At 60.1% G+C, this 25,573-nt stretch overlaps 1 protein-coding gene and 1 long non-coding RNA gene across 4 annotated transcripts in view; one reads left to right on the forward strand and one right to left on the reverse strand.

Annotated features, from left to right (window-relative positions):
- Nucleotides 1-4,785: 4,785 nt before the first annotated feature.
- Nucleotides 4,786-13,585, reverse strand: LOC139046451 (uncharacterized). 2 transcript variants are annotated; one of them, XR_011506549.1, is made up of 4 exons: nt 13,448-13,585; nt 12,504-12,704; nt 10,830-11,292; nt 4,786-6,760 (listed from the first exon to the last, which is right to left on the reverse strand). It is a non-coding gene; the product is annotated as an uncharacterized lncRNA (long non-coding RNA). The 2 variants fall into 2 exon arrangements; XR_011506550.1 differs by lacking the exon at nt 4,786-6,760 and adding an exon at nt 7,855-9,518.
- SLC9A3 (solute carrier family 9 member A3) overlaps nt 13,489-25,573 on the forward strand; it is a 54,262-nt gene continuing 42,177 nt past the window's right edge. For both annotated transcript variants that reach the window (XM_044779538.2, XM_044779539.2), the window contains exon 1: nt 13,489-13,693. In XM_044779538.2, coding sequence (XP_044635473.1) covers nt 13,489-13,693 — 205 coding nt within the window. The remainder of the gene's footprint in view (nt 13,694-25,573) is intronic.

Raw genomic sequence — 25,573 nt, forward strand, 5'->3', positions numbered from 1 at the left:
ACCCCGACTGTCACACACGCCCGCACAGCAGGTCATGCCTCTGGGGCACTGGTGGCATTAATAAAAAAGCAACTGTGCTCCTCAGCAAATATTTAAAAAGTCACTTGGCCAGCCCGCTGCTGGAACAGGGTCAGGAGAGGCCATCTCCCCAGCAAAGCCGCTCTCGCGCCCGTGCACATCTGGGCAGGCCGAGCTCTGGGTGTCCAGCGACAACATCGCCCATAGGTGGGGGGTGGGTAAGGCCGAGCGTTGCCCCAGCAGATGTTCTCTGCATGTCCTGGAGCTGCCTGACAGGCCCCAGCTGCTGGTCAATGCCTCATTGGGGTTCCCAGCCGGCCGCTCCCTCGTTACCCCTGGGCCTCCCCCCTCACCTCTCTTGTTTCTCCCGTCAGGGACTCCAGGCTTTGGAGGGAAAAGTGGGCGCCCCTCCTGCAATGAGGCCATGAAGGGAGAGTGAGGGGGGCTCCAGGTCAAGGCCGCAGGGGAGACGTGCCCACCAGCAGAACACCTGTCACCCAGGGCCTCTGGGCAAGTTAGCAAACCTCGTACCGTTGGTTTGCACATCCTTCTCCTTCAGCAAAGCAGCCACCACCCAGCCCAGTGCTCTGCGGGGCACACTGCTCCGGCTAAGCTCTGTGCCCGCCTGTGCCCGGGCAGTGGCTTCCCTGGAACGTGGCCTTCTGGACCCGCAGAGAGCCCCTTTCTGCTGCAGTTGCCTGCACCTGCATTCCCTGACCCCAGATGCTGGACCCCCAAGTGGAACTGGCGAGTTGGGCTCTGTACTATCACCCTGTCTGACTGATGAGGAAGTCAAGCACAGAGAGGTTAAGTAACTCCCCAAAGGCAACACGGCCAGTCAGTGGTGGGGGCAGGGTTCCCCCAGGCCCTCAGCCGGTACAGACTCTCCCACACGGTGCCTCTGAGGGAAAATGTCCACAGCCAGCCCGGCAGGGGGAGAGGGGGCACAGGACATGACTCTGCGACCTTGTGATCCTCCTCGAATCACCAAAGCCTTCAGCTTCCTTGCTTTAAAATGGGATTAGGAGGTGTGGGTGGTGAATGTCTGGCCGACCTGCTGCATGGGGTTCCCAGGGGTATCAAATGAAACCGGGGGTGGGGACTCACGCGGGGAAAGCAGCTGGAACTGTTGTTATTTTCCTGTGTATATAATACCAACCTCTAAATAGGGAAGTTTGGAGGCAGAACAATGAGCATATTCATTTGCAGACGAGCATGAAGGATGCACGTCCTGAGTGGGAGGCCCCAATGGCAGCCAGTGCCGCCTGGGAGCCCTGAGCAGGATCTCTGCATGTCGTGGACGCCACGTACACGTGAGCTTTCCTGGTGCACAGACGCCAAAGGTGGTGTTAAATAAAGGAGACGTGGTCCCAACCCAAACACAAACCTAGCATGACTCCACGAGCTCCTGGCCACCGCCTGCCAGGTGGGCTGGTGCCCGTCTCAGTGGAGTGTCGTGCATCTGATTCGGTGTCAGAATTGCAGAATGCCCAGAACCAAATGAGCGGGCGTTTGTCCCTGAGGGCGGCTTGAGCAAGCCTCCCCTGGTGTTGCTATCTGGTGGTTACTTCTCGACCAGGGCCCAGAGCCAGCCCGGGGTCTGAGGACACCAGCTGTTCTGCAGGAGGACCCTGTGTGCATATCCAAGGAAAACACCCTCCTTTTCACAAACTGAAAGGCTGAAGCTGGAGAGATTGGTTTTCGGAAATATTATTCCTGAAATCTAAACTTGCAGCTGGTGTTTCCTGGCAGCATGACTGTTGGGCGTCTTGGATTCAGGACGCCAGAGTCCACACTGGGGCTTGGCTGAAGCCAGTGAAGGAAGCACATTCAAACTGGGGAGGAAAATCTTGAATTTACATAGCGTCTTCCACCCCAAATCTCAGAGGAGGGCCCGGTCGCCTCTGTGCCCAGCCCAGGGGGCTCCAGGTATGGGGAGTGGCCCCCACACCACTGGCACCCTCCACGCCCTCTTCCAGGCCACTGAACTGTGACTCAGATGGCGTCCCAATCCTTTCTCAGAATTACACTCAATAAACCAGGCAACTCCTATTTCTGGAAAGGAGTCCCGGTTTTCGTCCAACATAGCATTTCTCCTTTACAGCCCAATTGACCTCGGCCCAGCCAGGGCCAGCCCCGGACAGCCCTTATGCACAGGTGCCCTGGCTGCCTGGCCCAGGGCAGGGGCTCGGGACGGGCCACAGTTCTGTCCCACAGGTCTCAGGAGGGGATGAGTCAGGACGGGGCTCCAGGGACAAACCTAGGATGGAGCAAGTCCTCTTTGACAGGAGAGGGAGTGAAGGCTGAGGGGCGTAGCTGGTCCTGGATGGGGCCCCGGGCTCCAGCCTGACCCGCCTGAACCTGGTGGGGGCTGGGAGCCCCACAACCCAATGCCCTGAGCTGCCAAGAGAAAGGAGCCAAGTGGTCCTCCTGGGCCGCTTCTCAGGATGATGGGCTCAGCGTCCCTCTCTCTTCCCTCCTCAAGCTGGACACCAGCATGTGAGTCCCAACCCGGCTAGTTGGCTCCCACCATGGGGTCCCCACAGAACCTGGGACAGTGAGGTCCACAGTCACGGGGACAGGCAGGGAGGGGCCAGCTCCGTGGAGAGGCCACTCTCAGCCACCTGGCCCGGGGCAAAATCCACCATCTCTCCGTGTCTCCCTTTCCCCATCTACAAAAAGGGAGGTGACGTCGCTTTTCCATCCTTCATCAGTCCTGTTTTCAGCTCATTTACAGACGGGGAAACTGAGGCACAGAAAGGCTGCGTGCCCAATCACATTCCATGGTCCCCACGACAGTGTCGTGTCATGGAGACCCTGGCATGCTGTGCGCACCAGCAAATTTCACACATGCAGACAGAGCGCCCGGGCGAGAGCAGAGCGCGTCCCTGGCCTGTGAACGTGTCCAGGGTGAAGGACGGAAGTGCAGATGTGCTGCCCTTGGAGACAAAGGCTGGTCCCACCTAAGTGCAGACCTGAGGCCATCCTGGTGTCCAGGGCTGTGGGGCCAGCGAGACCTCCATGAGTCTCAGTTGGGAGAAGGCGGCCCCAAAGAGGCCTGGGGGCAGTGAGGGTCAGCATGTGGATATCCCGTGTGCGGCGTCTCGTGGTGTCTCAGGCCCGGAGGGGTGGAGCAGGGAGAGGACAGCAGATAAGGAGGGTCCGTGCAGGCAGCATCCAGCTGGGTCCCGGCCACGGCTGTCTGCTCTGCCTCACTGCCTGTGGGGCCTGGCTGACTCCCATCCTCTGCCTCTGGGTCCCCCGGAAACCTCCAGAGGACAGGGTTCCTGCCAGGGACAAGGTGATGGTGTCTGGGACCTGGAAATGAGCATTTGGAAAAAAGGCCCACCCTCCCCTCTGGCTCTGCTCCTGACCTCTGACACTTCACTCAAGCCAGAGGGCCCCAGGCATACTACCCTACTCCTGACACCAACTCAGAGTAGGTGCTGGGGTCTGCAGGCACCAGGCAGCCATTCCTGGGTCCTCTTCCTCTGGCAGACCTGGGTCCCATGAAAGTCCTTATTTCTGTCTTTGGGGTGTTTCTCACGGAAGTCTGCGTAAACAGGTTCAGCCGAGCCAGTGGTCACCCCCGCCCGACCTCCTCCAAGTGGGCGGTGAGCAGCTGACGAGAGCCCTTTGTCCCTGCTGTGGTCCTTCTGATTAAGGCAGGCGTGGCAGCTTTGCGGGAAGAGGCCGTGTCGGGGCAGGAGGGTGCCGGCCCACGTGCTCCAGGACCTTGACTGTGCCCCGGACACCAAGTCCCCCAGAAGTGGTTCTGTGCCGACCAGTTCTTGCATGAGCGACATTCCCATCTGAAAGGCTAATTTGTGCAAATGAGTGTGAGCTCTCTGCTCTGCCTCTGCCTAGGAGCTTGCCTTCTCCGCCAGCACGCCACAGACATGGCTCTGTGGAAACTTTCCATCACGGACGCTAGCCACTTGCTCGTCTCATCACGGAGGAAGCCACCTGCTTATCCTCTGGGGAGGGGGCGTCCCCCTTCTGCTTCCAGTGGTCGGAGCCCTTCACAGGGAGGTCAGCACAGAGCTGCCCTCACCACAGGGCTGGGGTCACCTGCTCTGAGGCTCAGCACAGGGTGGAGGGGGCGCTGCACTTGCCGTCAGCGGCTTCAGCCTGATTATGCCTGTGAGAGGCCTCAGTCCCCACCGGAGCCCCTGCAGGGCCCTGACTCTGCTGGTATGAACCTCCGCCAGCAGGACGGTGAAGTGGGGGCAGATGGCATCACGGCATGCTTCCTAAGCGGGGAGAATCTGACAGCTGACAATGACAGGCCTACAGTCAACCGTGCAGACCCGACGCCCCACCCCGACTTGCTGAGGACGGTGGGCTCTGGCTGTGCTGCTGAGGGACCACACCCCCTGCAGCCCACGGCAGGAGCGCAGCAGACGGGGTGAACACAACACATGAGGGGCTCGTCCTGTCCTTCACATCAGCCCCCCGAGCCTTTGACATGGGGTGCAGCCCGCTCTCCTCCCTCCTGCCTCCCATGGCCACAAGCACCAACCTTCCCCAGGTTCTCCAGTGGCTGAGACCGGGCCCAGAAGAGGTGGGCTGAGACCCCCGCCCTGCCGCAGGGCTGAGTCTCCCACAACGGCACTTCCACCTCCGGGACCCCCGGTCTCCCCAGCACCTTTGGGGGTGCTCACCTGGAGCTCACCTGAGGCTCCACCTCTCCACAAACCTGGAGTCCACCCACCAGACCGCAGCCTTAGCTTGCACTTAAGAACACGAATGAAAGGACAGAGGCGTAAAAACGTGAATGGCCAATTTTCATAGCACATTAGTGGGACTTCTAAAGTTATTCCCATCCACAGAACTGCCATTCTTTGGAGAAATCTCCCTGGATTGTTTTTAGAAGAAACACTATCAGGACTGAATACGTTAACAGAACTGTCTGCACCCGTGAATAGGGCTCATCACAGGAGCACAATGTGCATTGTGCTTCCCAGGCGGCCAGCCCAGGGGCTCCAGAGCCTCCCAAATCCTCCAGCACACACGGCGTCAGCCCTGAGACAAAGCCCAGCTGCCTCGCTCATCCCTGTCCAGCTATTATCACCGCCTTCAGGCCCTATGTTTGCTCTGGGCCCGGCTTGATACTATTGATCGCCAGGTGAGGTGGGGCTCCTGGCGGGGCCGGAGGGCACTAGTTTCCAGGCCCAAGGGAACCCGGCCCGCCTCTGGCAGCCTCGGCCCGGGCCCTGCCGGCTTCTTCTCACCCTGACATGCTGGCTGTGTGTGCTCCCCATCGCGAGGGAGGAGGGTCCCAGGAGCAGGGAACAGGCTGGCACACTTGCCCTGGGTGATTCTTTTCAGGGACAGGGACCCTCCACGGTGCACAGCATGGGGTGCAGACCAGGCCTCCTGGTGCAGCTCTGAGTCCCATTCACAACTGTGCACCGCAGTGAGGGCCGCTCCCGGGAAACTGAGGCTCGTTGATATAAACAAGATCTCACAGGGTCTGGGTCCAGTAGGCTCCAGAGTTTCTGTGTCCTGTATCGGGCTTCTGATCCGTAATACCTGGGGGCTTCCAGGCCCTTCTGGTTAAAGTGGAAGCATGGACAGGGGAGGAGGGGGAGCATCCATGCTCTCCTCGGGAGGAAGACTCCACACTCAGGAGAGAGCTGGGGCCCAGTAAACAACTGCCTGATTAGTCAAGTCCTTCCTTCCCCTCTAGGGAGGCAGAGGGAAGGGGCCTTGGAGGGCAGACGCCACAGCAGCCAGGGCCCAGCCCCCACCTCCCGCAGAGACAGGCAGGAATTCAGGGTGGACAGCAGCAGCAAGAGTAAGACTGCAGGCCCCCCACACGCCCCCTCTGAGCTCAGGCCAGCGTTCTGCCCTGGACTCATCATCCTCATCTGACCAAGGGGGATGGGAGCACAGTGTGGGGTGGGGGGCTCCTGAGTCTCCGCTCCAGCCGCTCCGCTAGACCCCCAGAAGTCTCTAGGCATCTAAGGACCTTGAGGTGGGCAGCCTTGGGGTCTGGGTGAAAGAGCCACTGTGTTGTCTTTAGGGGTGAGTGAGCCCTCCCAGAGAGTGAGCCTGAAAGCACTGGATTGGGGGGGCCAAGAGTCAGTCTCCTGGAAAATGGACAAATCCACAGATGAGGCAGATCTGAAGGCTCAGCCCAGCCTACCCGGCTGTGTCAGCCGAGACGCACCCCAGAGCCCCAGGGGCCCCTGACGAGGGAACTGGACGGGCACTGGAGTGTCAGAAGCCCCAGGGACACCAGCGACAGCTGAATTCTGCATGAACCATGACTTGGAACGCAGTGAGCAAATCTGGATCACGGGACCGCGGGTGAGATCCCAAATGTGGCCGCTGCTCCCAGACTCTGCCCTGCATCTTCAGGCTGATGGTCGGCTCTGCTGCTCTCTGACATTTAAGGAGGAAGATCCGCTCCCAGGCAGCGGCGAGCAGCGGAGGGCGTGTCTGTGCAGCACGCAGAGCCAACAGTCCAAGCAGGGCTTTGTTGAAGGGAAGTGAACCTCAAAGGGTCACCTGGGGAATCAATGAGGCCAGAGGCAGAAGAAATGCTCCAGGACATTGGCGCAGAGAGAGTTTCTCTTCTCTGAGCTGAATCTGAGCAGGTGACAGAGCAAAGCCCAGCTGCTCCCTGGCGGGGTCGTTGTAGGGGACGAGAACACACACCAGCCGCTCACGTGGAGAGCAAGAGGCCCAGCTGCGGATCCTGAATGCCACGGACTGGCCGGCCGTGCGCTATCAGCTACGAAGAGACACGCAAAGACAAGCATATCAGAGCCGGCGAGGACACGAAAAACGCCCTCTAAGTGAATATGAGCATCAGAGTAGACCTCAGGCCAGAAGTCTCACGAGGGACACAGAGGGACACTCCATGATGATAAAGAGCCGATTCAGCCTGAAGACACAGCAATCCCACGAATGTAGCTTAAATCACAGAGAGCAGAAGCCAGCAGAACTAAGGGACAGACACAGGCCCGTCACAGGTGGAGATCTGAGCATCTCTCTCCCAGTTACTGAAATTAGTAAGAACAGAGAAGGTTTGAACATGATTAACCAATTTGACCAAATGAATAACTGCAGAATACACACTCATCTTATGTGGAATATTTACCAAAACAGCCCAGATTCTAAATCACAAGGCAAGTTTTAACAGACGTGAGCAGACTGAGACCATACAGTGTGTGTTCTCCAGCTGCGGAGGAATTACGCGAGGTGTCCGTCACAGGAAGATAGTAGCAAAAGTATCCAAGCATTGGGGAACGAAGCAAGTGCCACCCCAGCTGCACATGCTGATGACCTGCATCAGCGGGGGGATCGCCACAGAAATGGGAAGATGCTGAACTGAAGAAGGAAACCGCAGCACATCTAAAGCGCTGAAACTTACAGAAGGAGTCACCGGACGGGACATTATAGCTATTGAAAAAGTCACAAACTGAAAAAAACACTGAAAATCAGTGACTTCAGCTTCCAGGTCAAGAAACTAGAAAAAGAACGTGAAAATAGAAACAAAGAAGAAAGGGAAGAAAGAACAAAGAAGTCTGTAAAACAGAAGACAGAAATACGACAGAGAAACTCAGCAAGACCAGTGAGGTTCTGTGACAAGAGTAAGAAAGTGGTTAAACCTCTAGCAACATCGATCACCAGCACGGAAAAGGAGAAAACAAACTTTACCAAGAAGAGGGACGAAAAGGGACCAGCACAGACCCTGCAGACAGAAAAAGGAAATTAGAAGGGTATTATGAATTTTACATCAATACACATGAAATTTTAGAAGAAATGGGCAAATTCCTTGAAAATACAATATACACAAATGGACACAAAAAGAAACAGAAAGTCTGAATAGTTATATATTTATTAAATAAATTAAATCCATATTTAAAACCTTTCCACTGAGGAAAGGCCAGGCCCAAATGGCTTCACTGGAGAATCCTCCCAGAAGTGTCTTGCATGTCTTGTTAGGTTTTTTTTTTGGTATTTTGTCATTTTGATGCTGTGTAAATAGTATTTTTAAGTTAACTTTCATTTCCTGAGAAGTTCGTCGCAGTGTAGGGGAATGGAACAGACTGGGAATATTGACTTTGGACCCAGCGACCTTGCTGACCGACTCTCGTCAAGTCTTACAATCTGCCAACGTCCTGGGCACTACGTGCCGGCGACATCCCACCGCTGAGAACTGCTCTTCCCGCCCCGGCCCGCACTGTCCTCTTCCTGCTGGAGCTGGCAGAGCAGCAGGGCAGGAGCACCCAGAGACCCCGCCAGCACCTCCTCAGGGGCCCTCACCGGGGCCACACAGGCGCCACTCTCGAGGTCAATGACAGCTGCCTCTATTCGACATTTGCTGAGGGTTTCCTTCTTGTACGCCTTGTCACGAGCGGATTTTTCATTTTACCGAAGGCTCCTTCTGCCTCTGTTGACACATCATTGACGTGCTCCTTGAATCTGTGAACATGATTGTTCTGACAGCAAACCCTCCTTCTCTTCTGATAAGCTCAGCTGGCTGCCTGTTAGCTTCTCTTCTGGTTGCTGGGCTTGGCTGGTGCCTTCGTGCTGAGGGGGGTCCCACTTTGTTCCTGAATGGGGGGGTCCTTCTCACTCTGCTCACTCGGGTCTGAAGGGCTGGGGTCCACGCGACCCCATCTGATGGGTTCTTTTGGGGCCTCTGCTGCCCTTGCCCAGCCCAGGCGCCTCACCACGCCTGGCCCACGACCCTCGGAACTGCCCCTGCCCCTGCCCCTGCCAAGACCCCCCACCCACTGCCCAGTGGTCTGAAGCAACCTCCTCCCTCCCTCTCCAATCCCTAGCCCGGCCACCCGGGCAGTGGACCATGTTGGGGGTGTGGCTCTGATCCCCAGCCAGGGACTCTGCTTTGCAGGATGGGGTCCACAGCCCTGAAACTGGGATCTGCTGAGTGGACGGCACGTCCTGGGGACCTGAGGGCCAAGGTGGAAACACGGGAGCTGCAGTTTGATAGAGGCCCACCTCAGTTTCCTGCAGGCTGGCTTCAGGCTGGAAAGGCTCCAGGCTCCCCTGAGGTTAGGAGGCACCGAGAGGCAGACCCCAGAAGAGTGACACTCACAGTTTGTGAGAAATGCGATTTTGTTCCAGCAATCAAGCAGGAAACAGTCGGTGTCCCCTGGTGGTGACTCAGTCAGCTCCAGAGGCCTTCACGTCCAGGTAGCACCCAGCACACAGCAGGTGCTCAGCCAACACACAAGGAAGGGAGTGTCTGCGGTCACTGGCCGGGAGTATGACAAGCAGGTCCTTCCTTCTTTAAGACAAACTCGACTGGGGCTGGCCCCATGGCTTAGTGGTTACATTCAGCACTCTGCTTCACGGTCCGGGTCATGGGTTCGTATCCCGGGTATGGACCTACACCACTGGTCAGCCATGCTGTGGCGGCATCCCACATACAAAACAGAGGAAGACTGGCACAGATGTCAGCTCAGAGCGAATCTTCAAAAGAAGAGCTGGTGTGCAGCCACTTTGGGTTAAAAATAAACCTGTGGGGAGAGGAAGGCCTATGTGTGCGGGCGAAAGCGTCTTCAAGTTTCATTAAAAACTTGCCTGCATCTGTTGGGATTGTTAGCAAAAGCAGGAACAGACTCCACACCTGGTGTCTCTTTATTCACAAGAGGTTCTTCACAAACCATGCAAACGAAATTCACACCCGCGAATTACCACGATGGACTAGATGTCATGTTTTCCACTTTTATTTCTTAATCTTGAAGTTCAGAGGCTCCCGGCAGGTTAGCTGGATTGCAGTTTTTTTGGACCAGTTATTTGCATTATTCTAACTTTGTGGATCTACTGTATGGTCATGGCCCTTCAATGGGCGCTGCGGACTGAACCGTATCCCCCAAAATTCACATGCTGAAGCCGCGACCCTGACTGGGATGGTATTTGGAGATGGGCCTTTAGCAGGTGATGAAGGTTACGCGAGGTTAGAAGGGTGGGCCCTGATCCTGTAGGACCGGTAGCCTCATAAGAAGAGGAGAGAGAGCCCTCCTCCCGCCTGCCTGCCCTCCAAGGCAAGGCCATGTGAGGACACAGTGGCCGCCACGGTCGGGAGGAGGCTCTCTCCAGAGCCAACCGTGCCGGCCCCTTGACCTTGGACTGGCAGCCTCCACAGCTGGGAGGAAGTAGAGCTCATCGTCTAAGACCCCGAGTCTGTGGGACTTTGTTCTGGCAGCTCAAGCTGACTAAGACGATATGTGCTTGCAGGCTGACCCGCCCGTGAGCCAGACCACAGGGGACACACCTGCTTGGTGGGCAGTTATCAGACATCACACACCTGCAGGGTCCTGAGGACACTTCCCAAGATATCCCCCCTCCACACACACAACCAGGCCTATGGGTACATTTGGCCACGTGGCTGTACGGGTTGTGCATTGCACAACTCTCGGGGACGCCATTCAGAAGTCTGCCAGATGTGGAAGGTAGCTCTGCCTAAAACCATAACCCAGTTAGAGGCGAAGAGGCCATGGGGGCTGCCCACCCACCCCGTGGCCCAGTCCACATGGGGGGCACTGATGGAGAAGTGGATCAATGGCTGGTGACAGTGGCTGGGCGTGGGTTTCAGGAGGAATGAGGTGGCCCACACCCACACCCTGTTGTCTGACTTCCGCTTGTAAGGGAGGCTGGCGCCCTCTACACCACCTATTCTCATCACAGGCCTGAGCAGCACAGCTCCCCAAGGGCCTCCAGCAACCTGGAGCATGGCCCCATTCATCCATTGGACACCCACAAATCTGCCAAATACCCACACTTCTCCCCCAAGCGTGTGTCTCTGCACGGTCACACCACGCTCTCACCTGTGCAATTTCAGGGCCTTCCTCCACCTCTCCCTGTCCTTGGGCCTCCTGTGGCCACCTCTGTCTGCAGTACACCGCCTGATGGCCAATGACCAGCACCAGCACTCATTCCGAAGCCGCGAGTCCACATGATAGTGCTCTGCTCTTCTGCCCTTTGAACTGCTTCCTGGGTCTCAGAAGCAGCCCCTCCCAGGAGAAATGCCGTGAGCTCCAGGGACACGCTCTTCCTGAGAACCCCTGAGGGTGGGGTGAACGGAGGGTCGTGGGCATCGCCGGACACGCTGTTCTGGTAGGAATTTGCCCTTCCTGTGGAATGCAAGGGCGCCGTCTCCAAAGGGGATGCTCTTCCTCAAGGCTTCACCCAAGAACCACGAGAAAAGAACAGGGAAGTGTGTCTGGGCTGGAGATGACCCCAATCTTGTCCGGCTGGCTCTGTCTCTGGGACAGGAGGCTGAGAATGGAGCTGGGCATAGAAACACAGACACGGTTGAGCTGAGAGGGACTCCATGGCCCACCACAGCAGCCAGTCACATACGCCCACTGCCAGGCACCATGTGCCAGAACTGTGCTCGGCTTGGTCTCCCCACCAAGCTCACAACAACCCTCGAGGCCGGCCCTCTTCAGTCTACCCAGGATCCCTGGGCCACCACAGAGGCCCTTTCAGCCGGAAAGTCCTCAGGGTACCTGGTGAGGACTGAAGCCCTCTACAGCATCTTCTCAAATGGTCCCCCAACCTCATGCGCCATTCAGCACTCAGCCACCCAGCCAGGTGACCCGGCTGAGCACGATTTGATCCCACTCTCCCTGACTACACCACTGACAGATGCCTCCCTCCAGCAGGAAACCGGAGAGAACCCATGTAAGAAAGTCGTCCAGCTCAGCACTGTCCTGCGAGCCTCTGGGCCCCCAGTATGCACTCAGATGTTAGAAGAGGCATGCATCTGTCCACCCACCAATCTGTCCATCCATCTGTCCATCCATCCAACCAGTGCTCTCATGTGCCAGGCACTGTTTCAGGAACGGGGGATGCAGCCATGGGTCTTCTGGGCTTTGCGGAGCCCCTCACTCATGGAACAGACGTTCTCACGGAGAGGGTAGTCAATCAACAGAAAAATCGAGGGGCTGGCATGTCGGAAGGCGTGGAGAAAGGCAAGCGGAGGGAGGGGACCTCGGATTTCACAACCGTGAGCTGAGAGATCAGCTATGCAACAAGGAAAGGGTGACGTTGGAGCAAAGACTTTAGGGAGCCAAGCGGGCGTGAGGGGGGAGTCCCAAGAAGGGAGGCTCGGAGGAAGTCAGGGAGGGGCCTGAATCCTGGGCAGACTTGGACCTTCGCTCCGAACTGGAGGGTCCAACAGAAGGGCAGGTTAAGGGGGTGCAGCAGGGGCCTTTATAGCAGGCAGGCGGTGCCTGGAGGCGCAGTGGCGGGTCCCGTCTGTATTTTGAAGGTAGGGCAGAGAGGTGCCCTGGGAGATGCGGGTTGCTGAAGGAGAAGTCAGGCTGCCTGCCAGGTCTGGGGCGGGCCAGCTGGAAGACCGAGCAGCTGGGCTGAGGCTGCACAGTGGGCCTGGGGAGGAAGCGAGGGGCATGTGTGCCTCTCGAGCCTGAGATGCCCCAGTGAGCCATCCCTTGAGGGCAGCACCCACAGGAGGGGGATGAGGGCTGAGGCCCCACCTGGTCGTCCATCTGAGGCCAAGCTTTCCGGGAGGAAGCGCATTCCCATTCACACTGGAGGTCTGGGCAGGCAGGCTGGGCTCTGAGGGCAGGGGTGGAGGGTCCCTCACAGAAAGAGCAGAGGTGAACCAGGGTGGGCCAGGGCAGAAAGACTTGGGTTCTTCTCCATCCAGGCCCTGCTCTTTGACAAGTTGTTCCATCCTGTTAGGAAATGCAGGTTCAGGGTTGAAGACACAACAGGGGGCTTGTGGCCTGGCGCCTTTGGACCCTCGGGCCCCTAATGGGGTCTGCACAGCCCTATGCCCTGCGCTTATGAATAAGGAGCAGCTGGAAGCCAGTGTGCCCACAGATGCCCGAGGAAACTCGAGAGCTGAGCGAATGCCACCGAGGGGCGCCCGAGGCACCAGGAGCCCACCACCAGGCAGCATAGCTGCAGGGACGCCCGGCTCGCCACCACCCCCAGCCCCGGCGCTGCGCTCCGCTCCTAAGAAAGGCGGTCACTCCGGCCGGTGCCCGCGTCCCGAGGCTCTTCGATCGGCGCGCGGCCTCGGACCTCCCGGCCCGCGCCCTGCAGCTCCGGCTCCAGGAGCGAGCTGGCGGGAGCAGGCCGGCCGGTGGGGGAGGGGAATAAAAAGCCTCGGCGCGCAAGGGTGGGAGGTGAGGTCAGGGGTGTGGGTCAGGCCCGGGGTGGGCGTGCGCAGGCCGGGCGGGCGTGCCAAGAGCGTGCGATGGTGTCTGCGCTCGCGTGTGCGCGGCGGGGGCGGGAAAGCCCCGCCCCGGGGCCGCCGGATTAAAGGCCACCCTGGCGGGCGGGGACCAAGACAGCAGCCCGCACCCGGAGCGCGCTCGGCTCATCAGCTCAGCGCCGCCCACGCGAGTCCCGCCGGCCCGGCGTGTCAGGTGGCCCCGGCGCAGCGTGTCCTGCCGAGCGCAGAAGGACTCACACGACATGAGCGTCCGGACCGGGCGCTGAGCGGTGGAGGCGATGTCGAGGCGAGGGGCCCGGGGCCCCGGTTGGGGGCTGCTGCTGGCGCTGCTGCTGGCGCTGGGCGTGGTGCCGCGGGCACGGGGCGTCGAGGAGCAAGGCGGCACAGTCCAGGGCTTCCAGGTGGTCACCTTCAAATGGCACCACGTCCAGGACCCGTACATCATCGCGCTCTGGATCCTCGTGGCCAGCGTGGCTAAGATCGGTAAGTGGCCCCGGACTCGACGGGTCGCGGGGTCCCAGTCCCGCCTCGACTTCCCCTCCGCCCGCCCCTCTCCGCCCGCGGAGTCTGCGGGACTCCCCTGCGCCCTGGGGGACAGAGCTGGGCGCCGCGTCCGCCTTCCTCCCGGTCTGCGCTGGCCCGCGGTCTTCCTCGTGGAAGGGGCACGTCTGGCCTCAATTGCCCCGAGGTCGGGTCCGAGGAGCGCCGCGGCCAGCCAAGGGGAGTCGGGCCCTTGGTCAGGCAGAGCAAGGCTCGGGGGCCGCGAGCCTGGCTGGGCGGGAGTGGCCGTGCAGGGCGCGGAGGGTTACCGGATCCTTGCCGCCCGGCCAGCGCGCGCGTCCTCCGGAGCCCCACCTCCGGGCTCGCCTGGTCCCCGCGCTCCGGGCTCCCCGTCTCTGCGCTGCGCGCTCTCTTCTGCCCCAGCCGGGCTCCAGACGCTGCGGGCTGCTCCCGCTCAGTGGCACCTGCAGCCGGGTCTTGTGTCTGTCGGGCGAATCGGGGCGTTTAATGCACCGAGAGAGGGGATGTCCTTGCTGTCAGGCACTGGAGAGATATTTTGTTCCCAGTGCAGAAAGAAAAACTGTGCCACTCAAGATTAAACCCAGTAAAATCCTATTTATAGGAGTGATTTTGCCGTTGACAGCATTTCTTTTTAAAATCCTGCTCTGTCAGATTTCTCTTCTCTTACCTTGCTCCAGTGAACCAGCAAAGTGGGAATTGCAGGTGACTCCCGGGCAAGGTGACGGGAAGGTCAGCTTTCTCAAGAGCTTACAAGGACCAAAGTTTCTCTGTGTTGGTCAGCACCAGAGAGTGTCTCACTTGAGGTGGCTGAGATGTGATGGCATGTCTAGCTTACTAGGTGGAGTGGGGGGGGAGGCCATGGCGAGGGGCTGAGGACGCCCCCCCCCACGCCTCCTCCCCCGCTGTGGATTCACAGGTGGCAGAGACTGCAGTGATGGTTTTGGAATGGGGACGGGCAAGGCAAAGAGGAGAGGGCCTCTTCCGGGGCCTTGGGGACACCGATGTCCTTAGCAGGACAGGGAGGAACAGACTTTGGGGAAGATGGTTAGAGGACTTTGGACCTGGGGTTGGGGGTACGTGGTGTACCTGGCAGCGGCTGGTTACGGCTCCTTATTCCTTCAGCACTGCCTGTGGTATGTCCTGTCTGTGCCGTCGATCTCCCTCTGGGTTCTTCTCGTTTCTGCTTTCTGTTTCTCAGAAGCTCTCTGGATCCCTCTGCCTCCTCCTTCCTCCTCGGCATCTGTTCTGCTCCCTGGCCCTGCCTGCCTGGTCTCTGTGCTCAGTATGTCCCCCAGGGCTTTCCGGGGCAGGGGGTTGTGATGTCAGGAGTGAAGTGCCAGCACCCCTGGGGTCTCGTGTGGTGTGTCTCTCCAGACGCCTCTGCTGTGGGGAGGAAATTGCCGACACTGGCCACGTCCTACGGGTCATTTACTGGGCAGGTATGGCCTCCACCTGGGGCTCTGGGAATGCCCCAACCTGATGTGCACACTGTTCCCCTCACAACTGACCTGTTTCTGGGTACAGTGGGGGTCTCCTCTTCTGTCACCTTGTCTCTTCTGTGAAACCACTGTATGGGGGGGTGACGTGCAGGATGGATGCATGACACTCCAGGCGTCTGTGCCTGGGGCGTGCAGCACCCCTATTGTGTAAAGCGAATGTATACTTTCTGTGCAAGCTGGGCTGCTCCTAGTCCAGACCTGGGGCACAGATGTGGAGCCTGGCTTCTGAAAGTCCAGCAACGGCCTCAAGGGCCCTGGCCAGGAAGCCCCGTGTGAGGAGGCATTGACCCGCATACTTGCCTGGCCCCAGATCTCCTACTCACCTGGGCAGAGCCATGCGCTCGGACTTGTCCCCAGGGGACCTTCTCCAGGGTGGAGTGGCCGCCTGCTCAGCCAGCTCCGTCTCATGGGCAGGCACTTGCCATATAAAAAGGCTCCCCCCCACCCACGAACATCATTGTAATCCTGGGGTTGTTGGCTCCATGTGAGGGGGTAAGAGGTGAGCGTTGGTAGAGGCTTTAGGGGAGGGGGGCTTGAAGGACAACATGAAGAGGGACCCAGAGAGAGACCCCTGGGGCTGATGGAGCTTCCCATGGACGCTCTCTGGCCCTGGCCAGGCCTTGTCCCAGCCCTGTCCACACTGTCCTTCTGCATTTGGAGGCTCCCATGCTGAGGGCATCGGAGTCTCACCCGTGAGCAGGTGGCACTGCAGAAAGACTCAGTCTCCTCGTCCCAAAAAGGAAGCCAAGACTCTTCCCACACCCGGCGCCCTCCCAGCCTTGCCCCTCCCTGTGGCTCACCCCCCTCCCTCCTGTCCCCCGGAATCCACTGTGCTGATCCTGCCCAGGTCCCCAAAGCCCTCCTGGTGGCTCAGCATGGGCCTCGCATGACCCACCTCTTTGCCCCTCCCTCTGGAGACCCCCCACCCCTGTCCCTGTCCCCGTAGCCCCTCGGCTGCCACTTCTCCACCCATCTTGGGGCCCCACTCCTTGGCCTGAGCTCTAGGCCTCTCCTGACCTGCTCTCCCTGCGGGGTGCCACACCCAGCTCCTCCAGGTACCTGCCTCATTCCCGGGGTCCCCACCTCCAGCCAGGGGTTCCCCAAAAGTGTGGCTGCCCACCAGACGTCTGCACAGACTTCCTCCCTGCCCTGCAGACAGACCCCTGCCCCCCACCCGCCGAGCTTTGGCCCTCTAGGGCTCAAAACTGAAGCTCAGCCAACCCGCCTGGCCACTCAGCCCGCAAACCATGAGCCACATCAGACCAGCACTCATCCCAGTGGTCCAGATGCTCTCCAGATCAGACCCCACTGTGCTCCAGCCCCTCCGCAGCTCAGGGCCCCCCAGATCCACCATCCAGTGGAAAGCAGAGATCTGACCTGGACTCTGCCGGGCGAACCCCAGTGGTCCCCGGCTGCCTGGCCTGCCTCCCTGCCTGCCCTCTGCCATGTGGCTCCCTCCCTCCTCTCCCATTTCCCGAGAACTCTGGACTTACAGCAGGTCCGGACCTACAGACCTGGGCCCTGGATGCCCTCCATGCGCAGCCAACCCTGGCGCCCCCTGTGGTGAGCCCTCCCAGAATACTTATGCCCCGGCCTCACCGCATCCCGGCCGGGCCTGGGGGCCGTGTGGGCAGGGCGTCCAGCGTGCGTGCAGATGAGGAAAGACCTCCTCCCTGAGTGCGGGGTCCAGGGCTTGCGCTGCTGAGCTTGTCCGTCGTTTGGATCCGTCGGGAACGGTCCAGACGTCTTCATCTTGAATTAGAGGAGTGGAAGAGCTGGATTTCTGTCATTTCCAACGTTTGTTGAGTGTCTTACATGGGGGTGGAAGTGTTTAATTTGCACACTCACCTTGTGCTGAAGAGGTCAGATCTCTTCCTGCCGCTTGTAACTTGGTTGTGGAAACAAGACGCAGGGGCCCTGAGACCAGGGCAACAATTCGTCCCTATGTTTTGAGGCTGCTTCTCAACTCGGGCTGCTTGGGACAGAGCAAGGCCAGTGGGCAGAGTCACGGCCACTGGCCAGCAGGCGCAGGAGCCAGATGCCGCCGCTGGAGGCTGCTGCTAGAAGCAGCCCCTTTGCACAGGTGAGGAAGAGTGTGGTGGGCTCAGCAAAGACTTGCTGCGAGCTCCCCTTTTGTATGCATGTGGGCCTCTGTGTGCCAGGGGTCCCCTGACTGTTAGTGCATCTTTAGGAAATTCACACGTGGAGGAAGGGACCACTGAGGCCCGGGAGCCCGTCCACAGCACGGGCCAGGTGGAGCCTGCAGGGCCTAAGGTTGGGGACCCTCCTGCAGTGGGATGGTGTCTGCCCTGGGTGGGGTGTCCTGCCTCTAGGCCAGCCTGGGACCCTGGGACACGTGCTCCACTGGGGTCCTGCGCCTGCAGCTGCCCATGCCAGGGTCACTTTAGGCCTAGGACGAGGCTGGCCTTTCTCACCCTCATCGTGTTCTCTCTCCTCAGGCCTCCCCTGGGGGCCGAAGGCTGGCCAGTGCATGGCTCAGTGGGCCCACATCAGCCACATAGAGATTGCGAGGCTGTGGGCAGCTTGGGTGGAGGGCCCACGTTGGGGTGGGGATTCAGGCTCTTCTGGACACAGAACCCTGGGGGTGGCAGGGTGACCAGGAAAGGCGCTCCTGGAGGAAAAGGGAGACGGGAGTGCTGGAGGCCGGAGGGGAGGCCAGAGTGGAGGCCATGGGGAGGCCAAGGGGAGGCCAGCCCAGCCCAGCTGCAGACCTTGGAGGACTTTGACCTCTGCTGAGGTGACAAGGAGGGTGGGACTTGGTCAAATCTAGGTCCTCAGACTGTTGTCGGGCCGTGGGGCAGAGAATGGACAGAGCACCAGAGGGAATGCTGGGAGGGGAGAGTTCTAGGCCAATTGGGTGCCTTTGTCCACAAGCACTGGTTGGGGAGACACTTCATGGGTCAGGTGAGGCTCAGGTGTCCCACTGATGTACCCGTGCGTCCCAGAGTGAGAGGTGGGCACCGAGTCGCTTCAGTGAGGAGGCCACCAAGGGGAGCGGGAGCAGTGATGAGGGGTCGAGACTGCCGGTGAGGAGGCCTTAGCCACACGTGGACCCCTGGACAGAATGGACTGGTGCCATCCGAGGCGTCTGATGGGACCTGGTGAGACCCCCAGCCGGGGGATGTGCTCTGGAAGGAGAGCTCTTGGCGCTGAGGGGTGGGGGGGCCCCACTGTGACCTCACGCTGGGAAGCGGTGATTTCATGTTGAGCCGCAGTGGCTGGGGGACAGCAGGAGGCCTGAGAGTGTCTGCCATCTTTGCCGCCCCCTCTCTCAGGACAGGGCAGCCCCCACTTGCACCCCACCCGCAAGGAACAAGGGGCCTCCCCAAACCCCAGCATCCAGTGGGCCCTCCTGCATTGGAGGGGTGAGGCTGGGGGTGGTGGCACCGTGGTGTCTCGTCCCCTCAGCGTTGCCACTTGCCGGGCAGCTGTGTCCCCTGGACCCTCGGGCCTTCCCCCATGGCCCTGGGGCTTTTCAAGGCTCCCCCTGGGTGTGCTTGGCCCTTGGTCTTGGTGGAAGAGACCCCTGGGGAGGAGTCTTTCATAACCAGCAGGAGCCCCTTGAGGAGCGGCCAAGGCTGCTGCGCCACCTTCCGGAGACTTGCACTGCCTCTTTCCCAAGCGCGCTCTGGGGGGCAGCGTGGCCTTGAGATCACCCCCGTTGCTCCCCCATGTTGACAGCTGCCCGCCAGTCCATACTCCCACCGCCAGGGCTGGACCGCAATTCTCCTCACTTCCTGAGAACCCTCCCTGGGGCTTCTCATCCGGTCAGCACGATCACAGTCCAGCCGCCCCCTTGGGGCACGCCGTCTGTGGTCTTACTCAGGATGCTGGCTCTGTGACTTCTGTCTAGACCTCTGCCTAATCCGTACAGCTGTCACCAGGTGCTGGGCGTCTGCCCTAAGCCCCGTTCCCAGGCTGCGGGGGACGCCGAGAGATGGTATTTACCTCCTGGGGTTGAAACCAGAAGCTGGTGGTTTTCATTTCATGTGCTTTGGTCCTAGCACTGGGAGCCCCTGGCGCTGCGCCCTGTCCCTGCCCTGCTCTTTCCTGTGGGCTCCTGGGCACCCTCCACCGTGCTCTCCTCCCTGCTCCCATCCAATTTCCTTACTCCCCTTAAAGGAACACACGAGAGGACCTGGAGGACAAGGATGACCTAGAAGGGCAAGGAGAGCAAGAGTCCCCGGTGGACCCCAGTCCTCCCCGGGGTAGAGGGTCCCTGGGCCCTAGGGGACCCCAGTCCTGGCAGGACAGATGGAGTCAGAGGGCCTGGAGTCAGCACCCAAGAATCCATCATCCAACACCTGGAACCAAGGGCTCCCCAAGAGACTCTAGGGAGGGCTCCACACTGAAGGAGTAAAGTCTCCCTTTCAGGAACTGTCTCTGCGAGGATTAGCCACCGGCTGTAAAACAATCCATGGGCGTTTGGAGCTGAGGCATCGCCAGGAAGTGCTGAGGAAGAGGGGCAAAGGTTGGGAAGTGCTGATAGCGCCCAGTTCTGCTGCCTCGGTAGAGGGGCTCCCCCGGGAGCCTTCCAAGGGGCCAACTTCCCGTAAGAGGCTAGAGAGAGTTACTGCCAGACTCCAGGCCTTCCAGGGAGTCTGGACCCCAGGAACCTGCACAGCCCGCCCCTCCGGGGCTCGCCCAGTGCTGTGTGACTCAAGTTTGCTGAGATCTGTCTCTGGGCTCTCCTGATGGCCGCATCAGCCCCCGTCCCGCACGCTGAGTTCTTACCCTTCCAGGAAGGGGCCGTTGGTCCCACTCTGCCCCGCTAGGGTGGAGGTGGGTGTTCCCTGGCACCTGTGCGGGGCCCCTCGCCGTGTGCTTCCCAGGAGCCGAGGTCTGAAGCTTGGAGTGCGTTTGAAGTCAGGGCTCCCGCATGTGATTGTCCCCTAGTGTCCGAGGCCAAGTCCCTTCTGAGAGCAACTTTTACCCGGAGCTGTGCAACTGAGGGGTGGGCAGAGGACGGCCTCAAGAGAAATGGACAGGCCAGCCAAGCTCAGGGCCCTCTGGGGTCTCCCCTGCCCTGCCTGGGCACTTTCTTGGAGCTTCTCTGCGAAGGGGCTCCTCTGGCTCTGCCCTGCTGGGCACTGGGACAGGCTGCTCCGGAACCACGGCGCCCACAGCTCCGAGTCCAGGTGCTGGACACTCTCAGAGGTCGGGCCTCAGGCAGCAGGCATTGGGGGTATGGTCTCAAGGCAATGGGTCTTAGGGTACTGGGTCTTGGGATACCAGGTCTTGGGGCAGTGAGCATAGGGGTGCTGGGTTGTGGGGTGCTGGGTCTTAGGGCAGTGAGTGTAGGGGTGCTTGGTCTTAGGGCAGTGAACACAGGGGTGCTGGGTCTTGGGGTGCCTGGTCTTGGGGCAATCAACATAGGGGTGCTGGGTCTTGGAGCAATGAGCGTAGGGGTGCTGGGTCTTAAGGCAATGAGCATAGGGGTGCTCGGTCTTAGGGCAGTGAGCGTAGGGGTGCTAGGTCTTGGGGTACTGGGTCTTGGGGCAATGAGTGCAGGGGTTCTGGGTCTTGGGGCAATGAGCATAGGAGTGCTGGGTCTTGGGACAATGAGCGTAGGGGTGCTTGATCTTGGGGTTCCAGGTCTTGGGGCAATGAGCATAGGGATGCCAGGTCTTGGGATGCCAAGTCTTGGGGCAATGAGCATAGGGGTGCTGGGTCTTGGGGCAATGAGCATAGGGGTGCCAGGTCTTGGGGTGCCAGGTCTTGGGGCAATGAGCATAGGGGTGCTGGGTTTGGGGCAATGAACGTAGGGGTGCTGGGTCTTGTGGCAATGAGCATAGGGGTGTTAGGTCTTAGGGCAGTGAGCGTAGGGGTGCTGGGTCTTGGGCTGCTGGGTCTTGGAGCAATGAGCGTTGGGTTGTCGGGTCTTAGGGCAGTGAGCGTAGGGGTGCTGGGTCTTAGGGCAGTGAACATAGGGGTGCTGGGTCTTGGGGTGCTGGGTCTTGGAGCAATGAGCATTGGGGTGTTGGGTCTTAGGGCAGTGAGTGTATGGATGCTGGGTCTTGGGGTGCCAGATCTGAAGCACCAGTCTCAGGGTGTCTGGTCTGAGCAGAACCCACTTCCCCACCCCCCCCACTGCACTGGAGCCAGAGCAGGTTGTCTCCTGCCAGACCACGGTGGGCACAGTGGGATTCTCTGTCCCTTATACCAGGAAACCTTCGAGGTAGCCGGGGCCTTGCTCACATGAGGGTCTCAGCAGTCCCAGGTCTCTGCCCACCCGGAGCCTGCACCTCTGCTCCCATCTGGCCCCCCACCTGGCCCTCTGACCTGCAGCCCTCCTTCCTGACCTCACTCACTTATCTCCTGCCCCTTCTCCATGTCCTCAGTCCTTGTCTTCTGTCTCTTCTCTCTGCTCGGCGCGGGGGAGAGGGCTCTGGGTGAGCCCAGGTCCCTGTGGAGCCCCTCCCCTCACAGAGCCCATTGGACTTGGGGAGGGGAAAGGACACCATCAGTGCGGGGGTGCTGGTGGGGAGCAGAGGCCCCAGGAGCCGTGGGGCACGGGGAGCGGGGAGGCAGCGCAGTGCGTGGCAGCTTCGCTGGGCTCCAGCTGAAGCCCAGCCTCCACCCCACCCCCAGCACCTCTCCTGCTCCACTTCCTCCGAGCTCAAGCTCAGCACCCCAGCCCCCGGCGCCCTCCTCCACGCCGAGCTCTCGGGGTTCAACTAGGTCAGCGCTCAAAGGTGGGTTGTGGCTGTTTATTCCTGCCGTGTGCCCACCACCTGGCATCCTGCCCACCCAGTGGTGCCTGTGGATCGGGGAGCGGGAACACCTGTGTGGATGGACGCAGGAAGCAACGTGCCCGTGAGCGTTGGCTTCCCGTCTGTCTGTAAGCTTTCTCCAACCGTCTGGGTACCGGCCGGGAGAGGTTCCCTAAGCCCTTAGCAGAATTATTTCCCCAAATTGCCACGTGGCCTCCTGCGAGCGGCATGTCCGAGGACAGCACCCTCGAGGTGGGTGGGCCATGACAAGCTGGCTTCAGCTCGGAGCCCTGAGGGCGTGCAGGGTTCAGGACGGAGAGCACCATGGTCCCACAGAGCTCGCCTGGGCGGGAGGGTCCCCAGGAGGTGCCCCCCTTGCCTATGCAAAGCTGGCCTAAAGCACACTGCCCTGCGAGCTGGGATCTGCAGCCCCCTTCACCCCCCCCCCGTCCTGCCTTCTGGAACGAGACGGAACAGTCTGCCGGTCCCGGGTCACGCACCCTCCTGGGACAGAGCCTGGAACTCAGCCCGGGCAGGTCAGCACCCCAGCATGGCAATGACTCTTTTGGGCTCAAGCAGTTTGCTTTGTTTTGTTGATCAGCCCCAAATGCTTGGCTGTTCAGCAGTGACAGCTCTGGGCGCCAGAACAGCCCTCACCAATTTACTCTTCATTTAACAAACTTTGTGCTGCCTTGTGCCTGGCCTGCTATAGGCCATGAGGATGCAGATGCATAGAACAGGCCCAAACCTCCCACAGTGGGTGGCCTTCCTGTGGGGGAACCAGGGAAATGCGTTACATGCTATAGTGAATGACGAATGAGAGAAGGTGGAGAGTGTAGGTGGGGAGGCTGTGGGTGAGGGGAAGAGCATCTTCAGGGCAGAACAGCCAGTGCAAAGGCCCTGCAGTGGGCATGTGCAGGTGTGTTGGAGGAGCAGCTGGGGGAAAGCCAGCCAGGGGAGGGGTGGGGGGCGAGGTCAGAGGGGCCAGCAAGGGGATGGGCCACATGTGTCCCAGGGAAGGCGGGCCATGTCTTCTGAGTGGAGGTGCACGTGACCCCACTGGGAAGGATGAGGCTTCAGAGAGAGATGAGGGTGGCTGAGACCCATCCCCCATGAGCTGAGCCTGCCCTGGGGTGGGATGTGGTGTTGGCACAATCCCTCTGATTTTATAACGTTCTTCCCATAAACATGTTCAGGATAAACAAGTCGGAGAAGCAGTGTTTCTGTGACCTCAGATCTGATCCGAGGCCAAGGTCACCTCAAAGGCGAAAGGACCCCCCTAGGAAGGCACGTCAGACGAGGTGTCAGACACTGACAGGCCCTGGCCAGGCTCTTCTGTTTTGGCCTCTGTGCCTCCAGCACCCCAGGAGAGCACAGGATGGGGGGCGCATGGTGCCACCTCTACCCTGACCCCCAGCTCTGCCACACCTGACCCACCTGCAGGGGTCACATCTACACACGCTGACCAATGACCGGGCCAGGGTTGTGGGTCCCCACCACAAAGCCCCAGGTGGCACCCGTGCAGATGGGCACTGTGCTGGCCACTTTCCAGGCCGTGCAAGGCCCCCCAGCTGAGCCTGGGCTCTGGCCTGGAGCTTGGCCCCACACTGGCCTTTCCTTGAGCTGGCTGCATCTCAAGTCCACATCTGTAACCCAAGTGTCCATTCATCAGTGCCAGAGAGATGAGAGCCCTGTGCTTACTGGACACAGGGGCTCAGATGACAGGCAGGGTGCAGGCTTCTCAGGGGGCTTCTGAGAGGCCGTCCAGATGGGCCACAAAGGAAGGGAAGGGCCAGGCAGGTGGCACCAGCCCAGAGGGTCCCCAGGGGGTGGTCACGGCCGATGATGGAGACTGGAGGCAGGCTGTGAGTGTGGCCTTTGTGGGTGGGGGTGTTGAGCCAAGTGGCCTCCCAGACCCCCTGGTCAGAAGCCTCTGCTTCAGGCACAGACGTGGCCCTGGCAGGGAGATGGAGGGTCAGCTTCAGGAGGATGTCCTGTGAGCCAGCCCAGCCGGGACCTCCAGCCTTTGGGGCTGGGATGGGCCAGCTCGGGGCTCGTGGAGGGAAGGAGCGGGGCGCGGAGGAGTCTGGCTCTGTTTCTTCCCTTCCTGGTGCAGCAAGAAGCCTTGATGATGAATTCACCACCTGCAGAGCTTTTGTGCCAAAGTCCAACTGGCTTTGAGTTCTCAGCTGGGAGAGGGTTTCTTGCAAAGGCAGATGGGCTAGTTGGAAATGCCTATTCCTAGGTCTTCTGGGACAACATGGACCGGCCCTGTTGCTCTGTTTCTTCGTGGATTCACAGCTCCAGGTGTTGGGGGGCAGTGGACGTGGGTCTGCGGCCTCCACTTACCTGCTCTCTGTTAGAACTTGGCCCTCATGTGCTGGGCTCTCTGGGCAGTTCACTCTTGGCCTACTGGCTGGGCATGGACCCCATGGGGCTGGGCGCCTGAGGAAGCCCACGGGTGTGTGCATTTGCACGTGTATGTCCATGTGTGGTTGCGTGTGCCCGTGTGCCTGTGTGTGCACTGCGCTTGTGTGCTGCTTCCTGTGGGGTTTGAGGGTTTCCATCTGTGGCACTAAGATCTACTCCCCACATGGCAGTGGATGCCAGGTCGGGCTTGAGTCCTGGCTCTGTCACTCCCTGGGGGCCTGAGGTGCCTTGTTAGCTCTGGGACAGCACCAACACCCCCACGAGGTGTCCGTGAGAAGTGGGTGAAATGCACGGCCAGGACAGACCCTGGTGGGTGCTCAGGGATGTCTGGTGAAGGATCGAGGTATTGTCACCCTCCACACACCTCTGAGGGAGTATTGGCATGGCAGCTGTCACACCTGGATGCAGGGTCACGAGGGAGGCTCCCTGGCCCCACCCCAGGGGGAGAAGCTGGGTCCCCAGGGGAGTAGGCTGGGGAAGAGTTTGGAAGGGGTAGGTGAGAGGCTGAAGCTGCCCCTCAGCCATCCCTGTCACAGGTTTGGCCCACTGAGAGCTGTGTCATGGGATCAGAGAGGTCTTTCCAGCTGAAGAAGCCGCCAGGCACCCAAGGCTGGGGCCCCGGAACAGACCTGGGAGTGGGCGCGCTCAACACAGGTGTGTTGGGGCCACTGCTGTCCATCACTTCATCAGGGCCAGTGCGGAGGCCAGGTGTCATCCCCATCCCGCAGCAGCAGTGACCCATAACCGAGCAGAATGTGCCGGAGAGTCAGAGCCACACCTCCACTTGTGGAACTGCTGCCTGTCCCGTGTCCTGAGGCAGCCACACCTTCATTCTGCTCCTTCAGCCGAGAACACAGACTTGGGGCCTGCTGCACATGTAGCCTGGGGTGGGTGCGCCTCAGGCCCCAGTCCTCATCAGCAGTTGGGAAGCTGATGAGCCCAGTGGTACTCAGTCCCATCTAATCTCCTAGGGCCAGCTGCAGACATCTTCAATCAGAACTTCTGGAGTGAGGCTGGGCGAGGAGCTCATGGGTCCCCAGCATGGGAGGCAGGAGGGAAGTGATGGTCACCATCCCCCAGCAGGCACCACCCCTCCTGGGCTCCTGGAGGCCAGCACGTTACACTGCCTGTCTGCAGTTCTCAGGCCTCTTGCACCCTGGCTCCTGCCTGGTCTGTCA

The sequence above is a fragment of the Equus asinus genome, chromosome 10, assembly GCF_041296235.1.
Source record: "Equus asinus isolate D_3611 breed Donkey chromosome 10, EquAss-T2T_v2, whole genome shotgun sequence".
Classification (NCBI taxonomy): domain Eukaryota; kingdom Metazoa; phylum Chordata; class Mammalia; order Perissodactyla; family Equidae; genus Equus; species Equus asinus.